This window comes from Plectropomus leopardus, chromosome 6 (assembly GCF_026936395.1).
Source record: "Plectropomus leopardus strain MGB_pleo_1.0 chromosome 6, ASM2693639v1, whole genome shotgun sequence".
Classification (NCBI taxonomy): Eukaryota; Metazoa; Chordata; class Actinopteri; order Perciformes; family Serranidae; genus Plectropomus; species Plectropomus leopardus.
The window spans coordinates 21,386,673-21,401,373 of NC_142181.1; the positions used below are offsets into that span (position 1 = coordinate 21,386,673).

A 14,701-nucleotide genomic window follows, 5' to 3' on the forward strand; every position below is an offset into this window, starting at 1 on the left:
AATAACTGTGGTTAAAAAAAAGCACCAAACATTGAAAGATTGATCTTTACATAGGCAGGCACAGATTTCAAAAAACCAAATTGTGTTGTGAGTCTCATTTAATATCAGATTTACTTATTGAATGTGGTTTATTTGGGTATTTTGTGTGTGTGTGTGTGTGTGTGTGTGTGTGTGTGTGTGTGTGGTCCTATTAAAAAAGTAATTCTTTGAAATATAACTTGCATTATATGCTTTTTTGTGGATCGTAAAAACAACCACATTATAAACCAAACAAAGCTGCGTGTTAAACTGAGTCTGCAGTGCCTGTAGAGTAAAACGTTTAAATCCAAATCAGGTGTCGAGACAGAAAGACACAGGGTTCCCGCAGTCATGGAAAACCTGGGAGTCATGGGATTTTGTTTTGTATGATGAAATTAATTAGTATATTCTGCAGATAACCTTCCACATAATGTAACATAATGGCAGATTTATTTTGCATTTATTAACTGTTGATATCAACTTGGGGCTGCATGATATATTGTTATATATATTAAGTGACATTTACTGCTTGATACAAAAGGAAGCAGTTTTCATTTCCATGACCAATACTGGCTTATCCTTCCCCTTTAAGACGGTTTTGTGTATATCAGGGTTTGTACAGACAGGGAGAAGTTCCACTCATCTTTTGCAAGAAAAATTGTGCCAATTCACAAATGGAACAAACACATACCAGAGCCTTATATCTACTTATGATTAATACGCTGGTTATTATTATCCAGGTATGTAATTGGCAGTTGACAAAAAAGCGGGATTGGAAAATAATTTAAACCATATCTGCTCTTTGCTTCCCAGTTTAATTATTTTCTAATTGAACACAAATTTCTAATAATTTCTACAATAATTTAGCATTCTGTTCTCGATTTTTCATGTACTGTTTTCAAGGACCAAGTTTTAAAAAAAAAAAAGTATGATTTTCAAGGTATTCCAGTACTTATATTTTTGAATGCCAAATTCATGTACTTCAAGCACCTCGTATGAACCCTGATGTATGTGACGTAGTGTGGCGGCATTTGTTATGGGAGGCGAGACTCTCCCGTGTGTCTGTAGCAAAATATGATAACCAGGTCAGCAAGTGCTGCAGACACAGTAACGTTTGCTTTTACGGAATGGAAATTTCATTATGGGTCCTTGAAACATTTTGAAATTTTCTCCTTAAAAATGTTCATTTTCATGGGAACCCTGAAGACAAAGCAGGTCAGCATTTAAAAGGACTCTCACACATTTTCAATGACAAAATTTCAAAACTTAAAATGGAGAAACGTTCATGATGGCTATCAAAATGTCATACATGGATGCATTAGAACTACGTTACGTCTACAGAAAACAAACTTGCCGCTATGTTACGTTATGTGGAAGGTTATCCGTGGGAGATTACTGTAATTTCATTACAGCAAAATCCTATGACTTTTTCAAAACTGGCAGTTATTTTTTCTAATTCTATAAATTTTCAAGGCATAGAAAACAAAATTATGAAATTCCATGACTTTTCCGGGTTTTCCATGACCGTGTGATCCCTGTGCTTCTCTGAGACTTGATGCTGTTTTTAAAATGTTATCTGACACCCAGATAACAACCCCTACGATATGGTGTACAATTTCTTTATGTACGCGTTGATTAGAGGATGAATCTGATAAACTCCTGGCACACCGTATCTTCTGCTGTTAAGGAATGTGCAGTTCCTATTAATCTGAGGACTTCATTTCCACCATCAGGCATCAAAAACTTTATATTGTCAGTTTTTTAAACAAGCCAGACAAACAACAAACCTCAATAAATTCATACATTCATTGCAAATGCACTGTATTCACGCAACACTTTCAAACAAATCATTTTTTAGCAAACAAGCAAAACACTTTTCTATAAGAAAACCAGAGAAAGGCACAAGGCCGACTGTCCAAGTTGATTCACAAATTCAATTCATGCCTGTCTGTTTTCACAAAGCAGCTTATAAATCAGACAAGTTGAGACAAAAACAAAAATGGTGATAAACTGTTGGCCTATAATCACTTTTCTTTAAATTGCAGCTACAGCACAAATTGGACTTTACTGAAATTCTTTAGACAATTTATTTTCTAAATAACCCAAATGAAGCGCTCTGAGGTGGAAGTTCACAGTAAGATTTATGCTGAATAAATCATTTCTGCAGAGCAACATGACAAACTGCTACATCATTTTTCATTTCATTACTTTCAGTCTTTTTGGTGTTTTTTTGATTGAGTTTTTCCATCTTTAAATGCAACTTGCATTGACAGCCAGCACAGACAGGGGCGACTGGTTACTCCTGTCGAATAAATCCACTGAGATGCATTCGTCATCCCCGCTTCGATTACTGAGGTGACGGTGGACGTTGATCCGAGGTCTGTGCCTCTTGAGTCAGATTCTGCACTGAGGTTGTGGATTTTAAAGTTTACCCAGGTTCTTCTCCAGGCTCTCAATGTCTGCATCCCCGTCTTCACCCTTGCTGCCGCGGGCGCTGCACTCCAGGAACTCCACCTTCAGTGACAGCTGGCTGAACTCAAAGTCCTTACCCTTTTTCCCCAGATACACACTGCCGCCAACAGAGCCGTCCTGAGAGCTCAGGGCTGCAGAGCGTGTCACTCTCAAGGTGTTCCTATGGGAAACAAGACACAACATCAAACCAACGGCTCACATGGCAGGGTGCGTCAACTATGTAGGGTTGGAAGCTCAGACCAGCGCCTTGCATGGCCTACACTGGTGTGTATGCGATCATGCCCCTCCAGTATGTGATTTTAGACAGCATGTTGGCAGTGCAAAAGAAAGAGGTATGATGTTTAACACAACATTGTCAGCCTCTAGCATGACTTCACACAGCGCGTGTCGGCAGCGCTTTAGAAGCAATAACAATGACATAACATGGCAATAAGTCTCTCATCCTCTATTTGGAGGGTGAGGAGACACAATATCTCAATGTTTTTCCAATTAGCGGACATTTTCAGTTGCTGTTCTTCTTTGAGTTAAAACGTCAAAATGCCACACACGTCATGCCCATGATCCTGTCAGCTGTTCCTTTTACACAGACCTCAATTCAACACTGTTAATACCTCCTTCGGCTCAAAGGCGGGAAAACTCTGTCGCCTCAGCCCACGATTGTACCTTTTATATAGAACAACAACGCGGCATAATGGTGTGATCTTCTGGCCTTGAACAGGTAGTGTATGATGGGTTAGTTTTTCTCCTACACTGTTCACTCTAATGTAACGAAAATACAAAGATTCTTATTTTCAGGTGATTAGACACTAAAGAAAATGTAGTTATTATTACCTTGCATTTCTGCAAATATTTCACCCTAAATTCTACACACTGGACCTTTAACCTTAAGGTTTACGTAGGGACACTTAGGAATAGAGTCCGACTATAATAACTGGATGGACTTTTATCCACTTCACACATTGTCACCTCTAACGCATACACGAGTAACACTGCATTTATTATGTAACAGCTTAAACAATTATGTAAGAATAAATTATGATAATAGAGAACTTGCAGTGTAAATTGTACTGAACTTGGGGAATGAGACAGTAAAAAGAAATGCCCCAAAATATAGCGATATACTTACAATTCCTTTTCCAGCTGCTGCTGAATCAGTTTAGCTGATTTTGCCATGGTGATATCTGTAAAATAAAGAGAGTAATAAATGGTGGTGAACTCTAGCATGTAAGCTCTAAATGAAGAACAGAGGCAAAATGTCAATAATTGGTTCATTTTCACAGCAAAAGGGTTGTTGAACCTTGTTTGTTGCATGCCACAACAAGAGCCGGGGCGTTCCTGGAGATCACTGTGTCCGTCAACAACATGTACAGGAACTCTGCCACATCTCTCACCTCCTTCTGGAAGATGGCTGCATCCACTACAAACACAATCGCTCTGAGAAGACAGACAGAGAGTGAGATCAGGAGGTATGTGTGTTCTGAATCACATAATTTTTCTTTTTATTTTTAGTAGGTACTGCAGCTGCCCTTATAAATTACATACTGTTGCAATAAGTTCACCCACAATAGGGATGTTCTACTTTCACTTAACTTTATGCACTGAACTTTGACCCTCTTGCATATATATAATAATAAAACCAAAATGCCATTCGCAGAGCTTGCCAGAGATAGAGTTCAACGTGGAGAGCTCTGCTGTTGTTACTTTGCATTATATATAGATTTAATCCTGAAGTTAGTGCTCCATACATTGTGGATTCTAACATATTATAATCACCCCAGGGAAATTACATATGCATTTCTCTTATTTGCATATACATGTCCTTATGCTGTTCATGATCTAATAACCTTCAGATTACTTTGTTCAGCTTAACAATTAATATTCCTTTTACTACTGTTCACATGGTCATCAGTCACTGGAATGGGCTGTAATCCGTCATTGCAGCTTTTGACTGCTGCCAGTGAACTATCATCTGTTCGCAGTTCAGTGGATGGGACGCATCTTCTCCTGTGCGGAGGATTGTGGGTCAGAATAGCTAATAAAAGCATGCTGGCTTGCATTTTTGGCATACTGCATTGGACATAATATGTATTAAGACAAACAAAATATATTTTTAAACAAATTCCCATTAATCAAAACACAGCACCTCATACACCCAGTATGATCATCCGAGCCTGGATCCTGGATACTCTCTGTCTGACTAATGACAGAGAGTATTGTTACTCAGACAGGTTGTCCTGCTCTCACCTGGCTGCAGATTTAAACTTCTCCAGGTACTGAGAGCGCAGACTGTCATGTCCTGGCAGGTCAATCAGAGTCCAGGTGCTGCCCTGAAAGCAGGAGGGAAAAGGGGTCCCTGTAAACCATCCATGACCTCATCTATGGAAGGATGTTACCTGAAGACTAAAACCTGTTCTTAACTTACCCTGTCGTTTTTGGCTTTGTATGGAGCACTGCTGTCTGTGATAGAGGTCTGTGTCCGCTTGAACTTTCCTGACAGCAGCTGCCAAAGCATGAAATGCACAATTGGTTATATAAAGCAGATTAAGCATGCATCAGTCTCTCATCAGCTGAGCAACCTGTGACAGACAACGTGGCGGTGGAAACCACGTTTTAGTTACATCAACGCACCCGGCTGAAAAGGAGGGTTTTCCCGGAGTCACAGAGACCGACCAGCAGCACAGCACTTCGGACGGTTTTACTGGAGAGAAAGTACTTCAGAAATACTGCAGGGACAACGCAGAGAAGCGGGTCATTAACTTATTCAAAACAACTGTTAATTGTTAACCATAGACATCCCAATAAAGTTTAATGCCTGCTGATAAAGTGCGTAATTGACAGATGTTCGCTTTAGCTTAGCTGTTAGCTTCATGGTCAGCTAATTCGGATATATTTTTAAAGCGCACATTACTTGAATAAATTGACTTTAGACTAATTAACTTTAGATTAAGTAACTAACTACCTAACTGTCCTGTTGACAACACCACTTTCCAATAACCTGACAATTTGTAGCTAATTATGCTAAGCTAAGCGCTAGGCCTAGCCTGCTGTGCTAATGTTAGCATCCTAACTGTAACTTCTCACCACAGGTGATGACAACAACCGCCAGAGCCACGATGACTCCGATCAGAAAAACTGGGTCCTGGTCCTCCAGCTGCTGTCGCAGAGATTCAATGTAAGGCTCAAACGGGTTTTCTGCCATTTCCACGTCTTCTTTCCCCCCCATGTTTCCACCGGTGCTTTCTGCCTCCATCTGTCCGCTGAAGCTGCTCGAGATAGTGGGACACGTCTCCTTCCTCCTGCAGCCCGTGAGGAGCCTGCAGGGTCAGCAGGGGGCGCTGCAGACCTCCTGCTGAAATTTATTCCCACACTGGTTTCTAAGCTAGTGCAGCACTGGAACCAGTCTGTGGGTCCCCAGCAAAACCAGAAAAATACCAGTTTTATTTCACTTTCAGATATGGGGGCAGCCACTTTCCAGAATGAAATTAAATGAATACAGGAGTGAGAAAAATTAAATTACTGTCGCAAGGGACTGTAGTTTATTTATCAGAGGGAGGGGGTGGTTGGGGTGTCACTTCTTTCCCAGTTGATATTTTCGACTTCCGACTTCAAAGCATTTCAGGTGACCAACACCAAATGTAAAGAAAAAACATGACAGATAGTGACAAACTGGTGTTTCTGTGGCTGGTCCATGGACGCCTCCTTGCACATATGAGCGAAACAGAGGAAAAACTACACGAAAGATAACAGACACCGTTATACATTTTATTTTATGGCATTTTTATTCCTGGAAACGTGTCAAAACATGCCATTCACAAGCCTATGTGCTAATAGCTAGGCTAATGTATTTTAGTACTTCTGTATACTGTGGTGTTCTGTACATCTTGTGTATGTTTACTACCTCCATGGATGCTGCCGTTGTGTGAAGTCAGATCGCTGAAGTCGGGGTGCATGTATTTGTAGGAACTCCGACTTTGAGTGGCGTTCCATGGTACTTTTTCGGAGGTCAGAATATCTCAACTTCTGAGTTGTCTTGAATGCAGCATTTGTCTTGTTTATTTGTTTTTTTGAATCTTGACCCTTGACCCTCCTCGAAGTTACAAATATTTTTCCTTGAGCCTCCCATAAATTAGTTATCCCATTTTAAAAGTTATCCTTTTGATCAGATTTCACTTTATTGTCAGAAATAATTCTGAAATTTCTCTTGCGTCCCAGGACATCAACTATTTTATATAAATGCAAACACTTAACCAGACAAAAAAATCATACAATAAATGTTACATATCATCACAGACATTTAGAAAAGTGGATGCAGTGCAACATATTACTCATTCCTATTGCAGTTTTTGGCTAAGGTACACAAATGCTACTTATAAGCCATACTCTGATTTAATAGGTTGATCTTTGAAAGTTATAAGTTAAAAGTATAAGATGAAAGCTTCAATTTTCTCTCTTGTTGTGCATGCTGGTTAGTTTGCACATATAGTTGTTTTTTTATTTTTAATTTTAAATGAGACATAGAATAAAGTGATTTTCAAGAAATATTGCTATTTTATGTTTAGATTTGGTTATGTTTTTTTCTGACGGAAGCATTTGTCCCAAGTACTGTTTTTGGGGCTGTCAGAAATGTGTACATCCAACAATAATTTCAGTTTTTACAGTTTCTGGCTTTAAACAAATGGTGTAAATTTGACGATGTTTAAAGAAAACATGACTTCCAAACCCGCTTTGGAAAGCATGTTTTCTTTAAAAATCAGTGATAAAATAAACACAACACATAACCATTTAAATTTGTATGTCACATCACTAATCCAAAATAAAGAAAAACGCAAATCTCTATGTAGTGCCAGAAAAATTGCTCGACATGCATCCCCCAATTTTTGCACCCTCCCCTTACCCCCTCATAAATAACAAACAGTCCCTAAGTCAAAAACAGCAGAAATAGGCCTATCCAGCTGCATAAAAAGTAGTTAAAATATGCTCCACTTCCACCATCTGTAACAACAAAATACTGCTTGCTATTAAAACAGTGTTCAAATAATATTATATATTATAACTCTGGGAGGGACTTTTATTTATATACTTTAAGTATTCAACATTTAGTTGTTAATACTTTGCACCTTGAGTCTGAAATCTTGTATGTAAGACTTTTACATCTAACAGTCAGACTTGTAATCAGAGTAGTTTTAAAGAGTGGTACTTTTGTACAACATTCAATTATGGATGAATGCCTTGCCTTGTTGTGTTGTGCCTTGTTATGTCTTGTCTTGTCCTCTTTTGTCTTGTCTTGTCTTGTCTTATCTTAGCTTATCTCTTTTCTTAGGTCAAATTTATTTGACTTCTACTAGTGTTGAAAAGTATTAGATACATTGAAAGTATCTCTTAATTCAAAATTATGGAGTAGTAAATGCATATCTAAGTCATAATTATGAGGCCATTAGTGAGACATTGACATTATGACATAGTTGCTGGTAGTGTAAATTGGAATTGGATGTATTTTACTGGGAAAGTCTGGCTTCCATATTTAGCACCTGATATCTTACTAATTGCAAACAAACAAACAAACAAACAAACAAACACAAAAACAAGCAAAAACATTTGTTTACCTTATCCTGTTGGTTTATAAAGAAACCCCTCTTTTGGGGTGATCAAAGTTTCATCAAAGGCATTAAATGTCCTACTAAAATAAAATAATAATTCAGTCTTTAATATGTTGGCAGAGTCTCAGATGTAGTTTATTCTCTAAAAGCAAACGCAGCCTGCTATTATGACAAAGTGATGAAAATGAACAGAGACCACATCCGACTATTGTAAGATCATAGTGTCATCGCGCACATCAGTCTTTGTTACCGCGGACTATGTCGACTCAAAGTAAAGTAAATAGCCTTATAATGGATAGTCCATCACTTATAGTAATAAAGACAAAAGACGAGCTACAAAGTGCGTTAGAGTTACTGGGATTTCACTTTTGGTCATCACATTCACATCATAGGACCTGCATGAAAACTGAAGGGTGGTTTTTCGATCGGGACCAGATGCGCTTTTATGCGCTCCGTCTCCAGCCCTCACTCAGCGCGCTTTTTACGCACACTGGATATTTGACTCCTCAGCCCTCGGCACGATGTCAAACGTCAGAAAACCGCATTATTCTATAGGAAGAGGCTGTGTGTCATTCATTTTGGGCTCGTGAGGGGGGCAGTTTGTTTCTCGCAGGGAAGACGAAATGAGCAACTCATTCATGGTTTCAGTGGAGTTTTCCTAGGCGCTCGTTCTCCCTGTTCCACTTCAGATACTATCAAAGAGGGATTTATAACTTCGGGATTTACTTGAAAAAATCGTCGGTGTCTGCGGATATCTCTGTCAGGGATAAATCAAAAGGAGATGATGGCTTTATCGTTCCTGTACGCGCTGTGCATGTGGATATCTATAATCTATCCGTCGCTGCAAACAGGGTTTGTTTATCATTTTCCAGGCATCACTGTGCAGCGGCAGCGCATCAAATCGGAGCAGGGCGGCAACGCTGGACCACCAGGTACCGGGACCCGTACTCAACTCAGGTGAGCACATGCACACTGATGGCGCCTTTGACTGCAAATGTTTTAAGATTTATTTTGTGTCTTTAGCAGAAATAAATTCTATGCAGCTCTAAATGTGTTCTTTCCCCAAATTCTCCCATTATTGATATGGATTTTGTATGATTTCTCTCATAAAGTATTAATAAGTATGAACTCAGTTTCATTTGTATTTTAGGAACTGGTGTCAGTATACTGTCTCCAGAACAGTGTCCTGTCAGGTGCACAATGGGACAGAAACCTCAGTGCAGAGAGTGATTCAGGCCTGCCGATGGCCCGGACCATGTTCCAAAGTCATCAGGTACCCTCACAGTCCTCTCAGCTACCCCCCTTCAGCCAACTAATCTTATTCCTCTGTCAGCTCCTTCAGCTCTGTGATGCTGATACTGTTTTTCTCATTAATAGGGGAAGTCCTGTGTAGTGACAGGGGTGGATTTAGAGATTTGGGGGCCCCTAGGCAAACACAGGCATGGGGCCTCTGTCCTATCATATTTTCACTCTTTTTTTGATTGAAAAGGATCTTACACAAAAGTAATTGTAGTAATACAACATTATTAAAATACTCAGGCAAAAATTAAAGACCTGCATTATTTTTTCACTTAAGTAACAGAAGTATCAGAAAATTAAAGTCTTTTAAGGGTTTCCCTCGAAATTAGGTATGTATAAGTAGTAAGTAGTAGTAAGTAAGTACAATGTCACTTACTGGATATCAGACAGAATTGTGAACTTTCACTTATTTTTCATCTTCAGTCTGACATTGTGTGTGGGGGGTGTTGATTTTCCCATATGTGCCTGAATGGGTCAGCACCTGTAATGCACTGAGTAGGCAGAGCCTGCACACAATTTGACTGTCATTGTAGCTGCCAGATAAACTAGATCTGCTGCTAAATTTCAGTGGTGACAGTTTTCTCGGCTCTTGCTGTTAGGTGTCAAATGGAGCACCGGCGCACTTGAAATAGAGCGGATCCAATCCACACTGATGTGTAGACTTGCTAAAAAACCTGTTGTGCAGGGTTTTAAGAGTGGAGCAGAGTGAAGTGAAAACAAATTACGATGTTTGGTGACAATGAGTAGACATGTTGATTTAGAACAGCCGTGATGGCAGCGTCTGCCTTGCCTATTGTGCTTGCCATTGTGGTTATTATTCCTCATAATTCTGACGCACAACTTGACAACAGCTTGACATCAGCATTAACCCACCCCATGCCACTGACTGACTAATTGAGTCCTATCGTGCTGCTCATTGTTTCTTTTTTATTTTAACTGAAATTGCTGTTTCATGCCACTATGCCAGATAAATCAGCCAAATATTGGAGTGGGCAGATTCAAAGGTGTAGGCTCAGGCAGCAACGTAACATGGACTGGAAATATTTATGTAAATTAGGCATATATATAATTGAAACATTGCCATTTCTCATTCCCTCTCTTTCTCCTGTAATAAAGGGTGGAAAAAGGTCCAAATATACTCTGAACCTTAAAGATAAACTGTGCAGGATTTTCCTTAAAAACAGTTCATCAGCTTATACAGAAATAATTCCTCTCAATCATCATGATGAGCCACTACAGAAGCATGCGGTGGTGCATTTTTCTGCAGAGACTCTGACCTCTGCCTGTATTCTCTTATTTTCTGTGTTTGGGACATTTATGGCTGTTGTTCCCAAACAGTGCTTAGTGTGGTTCGGGTTTAGTGTGGTTGGGGCTCTATAAAAAGGTAACGACCAGCAGCCACACCATAAGAAGCACGCATCCAAGAGACACAGCACAGAAAAAAATGCAAATATAGCAAAGCAAAACGCCAAATAAGAGTGAATCTGGGGTTGGCTTTTACCTTCACTTTAAATGGTCTAAAAAAGACAGGAAAAAATTATTATGTGAATTAAAAGCACACGGTTACACGATATGGAAATATTCAATGCAATTCAATTTATTTGTAGAGCCCAATATTACAAATACCAATATGCCACAGAGGGCTTTACAACATGTAATACCCCTTTGTCCTTGGCCCCTCAACGTGGATAAGTAAAAACTCCCCTCCAAAAAAAACCCTTAAATGTGGAAAAAAAAATGGAAGAAACCTCAAAGAGCAACAGAGAGGGGATCACTCTTCCATGACGGGCAAATGGGCAATAGATGCCGTGTGTAGAACAGACCGACATAATAAAATTACAGTATAGACAATCTGTCTGACAAAATGATACATATTCATATTAAGATTACGTTTCCCCTCTCCTTCCTTAATTCTGCCCTCTCTCTAGTCTACTATCCAAAAAAGGCAAAAATGCTCAAAAATCAAAGAATCAGACATAAATTTGATAATAATGTTTGATAATGTCTGTTTTGCAGCTACAGGACTCTGATTAGGCCGTCCTTCAAACTTGCCTACAAGCAGGTGACTTCACTGGAGTGGAGATGCTGCCCGGGGTTTGTGGGAGAAGAGTGTCGTGAGGGTAAGTTATTTGTGGTTTCTTTCTTCTTTCACATAGTGCAACTTTCTCAAAAAAACAGTAGCGGAGAAAGTGGTTGGAGGTTATCTCTCTTAGGGACTGAAATAAAGGCCATGTGTGTGTTTGACTTATCTGTGTCTTTTTAGCAGCTTTACCCACATCAGTGGCTTGTTTTATGTTTGGTGGTGTGTAGTCAGGCAGCTTGCTAATCGTGCTTCTGTGCAGCCTTTTGATACGATTGTAAAGTTGTTTTGAATTAAGATCGAGAGCCTGTTTTGGATTACTTTTGGGAACATGAACTGCAATAAAGCAACAGTTGAAAGAGATCTATGCCCTGCGGTTTTGTACCTTTTTTTTATGGCTGTGCATTCGAAACCCTTCTGTGCCTCAAAGGAGGATCAGAAACACCAACTGTCTCCCGCTGTAACTCTTCTTTCTTTGTGCATGTGTGTTAACTGGAGACAGCGCAGAGTCTGTCTCTCTGAATATCATCATGGTTTTTACAGTCAAAAGTATGAATGACAAAAGCTCAGAGGAACGTCCAGCAGAGCAGCTTGTATAGTGGGAGGTAATGTAGGTCTCATGATGGGCAGTGCTGTGTCTGGATACCACAGACCACAGACTCTGGGCCCAGTAAAGACTAAAATTTTCACCCAGGGGCGAGACACCACAGTCAGCTGAGGAAACAGTCTGTGAGGATGGATGGAGGTCTAATGTTGGGCTGCCTTAACTCTGCTGCATATACAGTATATAAATATTTACTATATGGACCAAAGTATTGGGCCACACCCCTTAATCATTTAATTCAGGTGTTTCATTCAGTCCCATTGCCACAGGTGTATAAAATCAAGCCCCTAGACATGCAGTCTGCCTTTACAAACATTTGTGAAAGAATGGGTTGGTCTAAAGAGCTTACTGAATTCGAGCATGGTACTGTACTAGTTTGCCACTGTTGTAACAAGTCAGTTCATGAAATTTCTTCCCTCCTAGATATTCCACAATCAAGTGAAAGTGGTATTATTGCAAAGTGGGGGCATTTAGGAACCACAGCAACACAGCCAAGTTACATAGCGGACTCGCTGAGTGCTGAGGCGCATAGTGCGTAAAAGTCGCCAACGCTCTGCTGACTCAATAATTGCAGAGTTCCAAACCTTCTGTAGCATTAACATCAGCACAAAAACTGTGCACCGGGAGCTTCATGGCATGGGTTTCCATGGCCGAGCAGCTACATGCAAAACTTACATAACCAAGCACAATGCCATGCGTCGGGAGTGGTGTAAAGCACGCCGCCACTGGACTCTGGTGCAGCGGGAACGTGTTCTCTGGAGTGAAAAAGCAGTCAGTCATCTGGCAGTCTGATGGAAGAGTCTGGGTTTGGTGAATGCCAGTAGAGCGTTACCTGCCTGACTGCATTTAGCCAACTGTAAAGTTTGTTGGAGGAGGGATAATGCTATGGGGTTGTTTTTCTGGGGCTGGCTTAGGGCTCTTCGTTCCAGTGAAGGGAAATCTTAAAGCTTCATCTTACAAAGATATTATGGACAATTCTATGCTTCCAACTTTGTGGACACAGTTTGAGTAAGACCCTTTTCTGTTCCAGCATGACTGTGCTCCAGTGCACAAAGCAAGGTCCATAAAGGCATGGTTAGATTAGTTTGGTTTGGAAGAACTTGACTGGCCCACACAGAGACCTGACTTCAACCCTATCGAACACCTTTGGGATAAACTAGAATAGAGATTGCGAGACAGGCCCTCTACTCCAACATCAGTGACTGACCGCACAAATGCTCCTCTGGATAAATGGGCAAAAATTCCCACAGACGCACTCTAAAATCTTGTAGAAAGCCTTCCCAGAAGTGTGGAAGCTGTTATAGCTGCAAAGGGGGGACCAACTCCATATTAACGCCTATGGATATAGAATGGGATGTTATAAAATCTCCTGTAGGTGTAATGTGTAGGTGGCCCAATACTTTTGTCCATATAGTGTGTGTGTATATGTATATATATGTGTGTGTGTGTGTGTGTGTGTGTGCATGTGTGTACAACCACACTGACAAACATGTTTTCATTTCATATATTGTATTTTAAAGATTGTGGATGCCTGTAAAATGGCTTTTGAGACTGCATTTGCTTAGTTATTTAAAGGAGCAGTGTGTAAGATTTAGTGACATCTAGCGGACTGCAAATTGTAATCAGCTGTACCATCTCCCGTTTGCCATGTGTGAACTCCCAGGTTAGGATTTCTTTAGTGTTTATTGTTTAGGTGTTTTTTAACTAAGAGTCGAATCATCTGCAGAGGCCCCCTCCCCTCAAAACAAGCGGCCAGGTGATTAAAGCCAATAACAACACTGAATAAAGCAGTTTCACATTATAAATCAGTAGCCCATTTTACATAGAGATCACGCTGTAGGACCTGTACAAAGTTCCTTTCTTTATGCATTCTTTGCATTTTTACACAGTTCTGCAAATGATCTTCTGATGCACACGCTTGGACACATCATCAGTGTTGTATCCTGGAGTCACTGGGTGTTTTGGGTCTTACAACAGACCTCGGCTGGTGTCCAAGTGGCATTCTGCTGCCCCACTGCTCCCCCCTTTTCAGCCAGAGACATCTGGAAGCTTTTTCTGCCGTCTCCACATTTTTACCGATGTCTCTTTTCCTACTGACACCATTTATGCCAAGGGCTCCATAGGCCTTGTTCAGGGAGTGACTGGCAAATCCCCGACTGCCTACCTCTACTGGCATGAACCTGGTCCTCCACTCTTTACACCGGCTATCCTCCACCTGCTCTTTGTATTTGGCCTTCCTCCTCTCATGAGCCTCCTGCAGCCTGTCCTCCCAGGGCAATGTGAGCCCCAGCAGAACCAGTTGTCTTGTGGTCTCAGAGACCAAGATGATATCAGGTCTCAGTGTGGACTGGGTGATGTGTGGTGGAATTTTCAGTCACTTCTCTAGGTCCCCCATCATCATCCAGTCTTGGGCTGTTGAGAGCAAACCGACCGGGCCGGCCTTCGATCTTTCCTTTGGCTGCTGTCCATCCTTCACAAAGCAGATGGCTTTGGCTGTAGTGGGGGTGTACCTGCTGTCTTTTATCCCCTTGCTGATTGCATCAGCAATAGACTTTAGGACCTGGTCGTGTCTCCAGCAATATCATCCCTCGCCCAGCGCCTTAGGACAGCTGCTCAGGATGTGCTCCAGGG

General features: G+C 40.7%; 2 protein-coding genes across 5 annotated transcripts in view; one reads left to right on the forward strand and one right to left on the reverse strand.

Moving 5' to 3' along the window:
* Positions 1-1,738: 1,738 nt before the first annotated feature.
* srprb (SRP receptor subunit beta) lies at positions 1,739-5,787 on the reverse strand. Its single transcript, XM_042486618.2, has 7 exons — positions 5,572-5,787; positions 5,119-5,213; positions 4,913-4,990; positions 4,735-4,817; positions 3,788-3,924; positions 3,617-3,671; positions 1,739-2,650 (listed from the first exon to the last, which is right to left on the reverse strand). Exons 1-7 carry the CDS (start codon positions 5,738-5,740, stop codon positions 2,440-2,442), a joined length of 828 nt encoding a protein of 275 aa, XP_042342552.1. The 5' UTR covers positions 5,741-5,787; the 3' UTR covers positions 1,739-2,439.
* A 2,532-nt stretch (positions 5,788-8,319) lies between these two features.
* Positions 8,320-14,701, forward strand: part of col26a1 (collagen, type XXVI, alpha 1) — a 32,720-nt gene continuing 26,338 nt past the window's right edge. The window contains exons 1-4 of one of the 4 annotated variants that reach the window (XM_088078974.1): positions 8,320-8,427; positions 8,960-9,044; positions 9,238-9,360; positions 11,403-11,506. In XM_088078974.1, the coding sequence (XP_087935100.1) occupies positions 8,346-8,427; positions 8,960-9,044; positions 9,238-9,360; positions 11,403-11,506 (394 nt within the window). In that variant the 5' untranslated portion in view covers positions 8,320-8,345. Of the gene's footprint in view, positions 8,428-8,465; positions 9,045-9,237; positions 9,361-11,402; positions 11,507-14,701 lie in introns of those variants that run through there. The other 3 variants (XM_088078973.1, XM_088078972.1, XM_042486846.2) reach the window with 3 other exon arrangements.

Excerpts from the sequence above, each read along its gene's own strand:
- srprb (XM_042486618.2), bottom strand. The coding sequence starts at position 5,740 with ATGGAGGCAGAAAGCACCGGTGGAAACATGGGGGGGAAAGAAGACGTG. Across the intron at positions 4,991-5,118 it reads AAACCCTCCTTTTCAGCCGG|CTGCTGTCAGGAAAGTTCAA; the intron begins GTGCGTTGATGT and ends ATGCTTTGGCAG. Across the intron at positions 3,672-3,787 it reads TGTGGCATGCAACAAACAAG|ATATCACCATGGCAAAATCA; the intron begins GTTCAACAACCC and ends TTTATTTTACAG.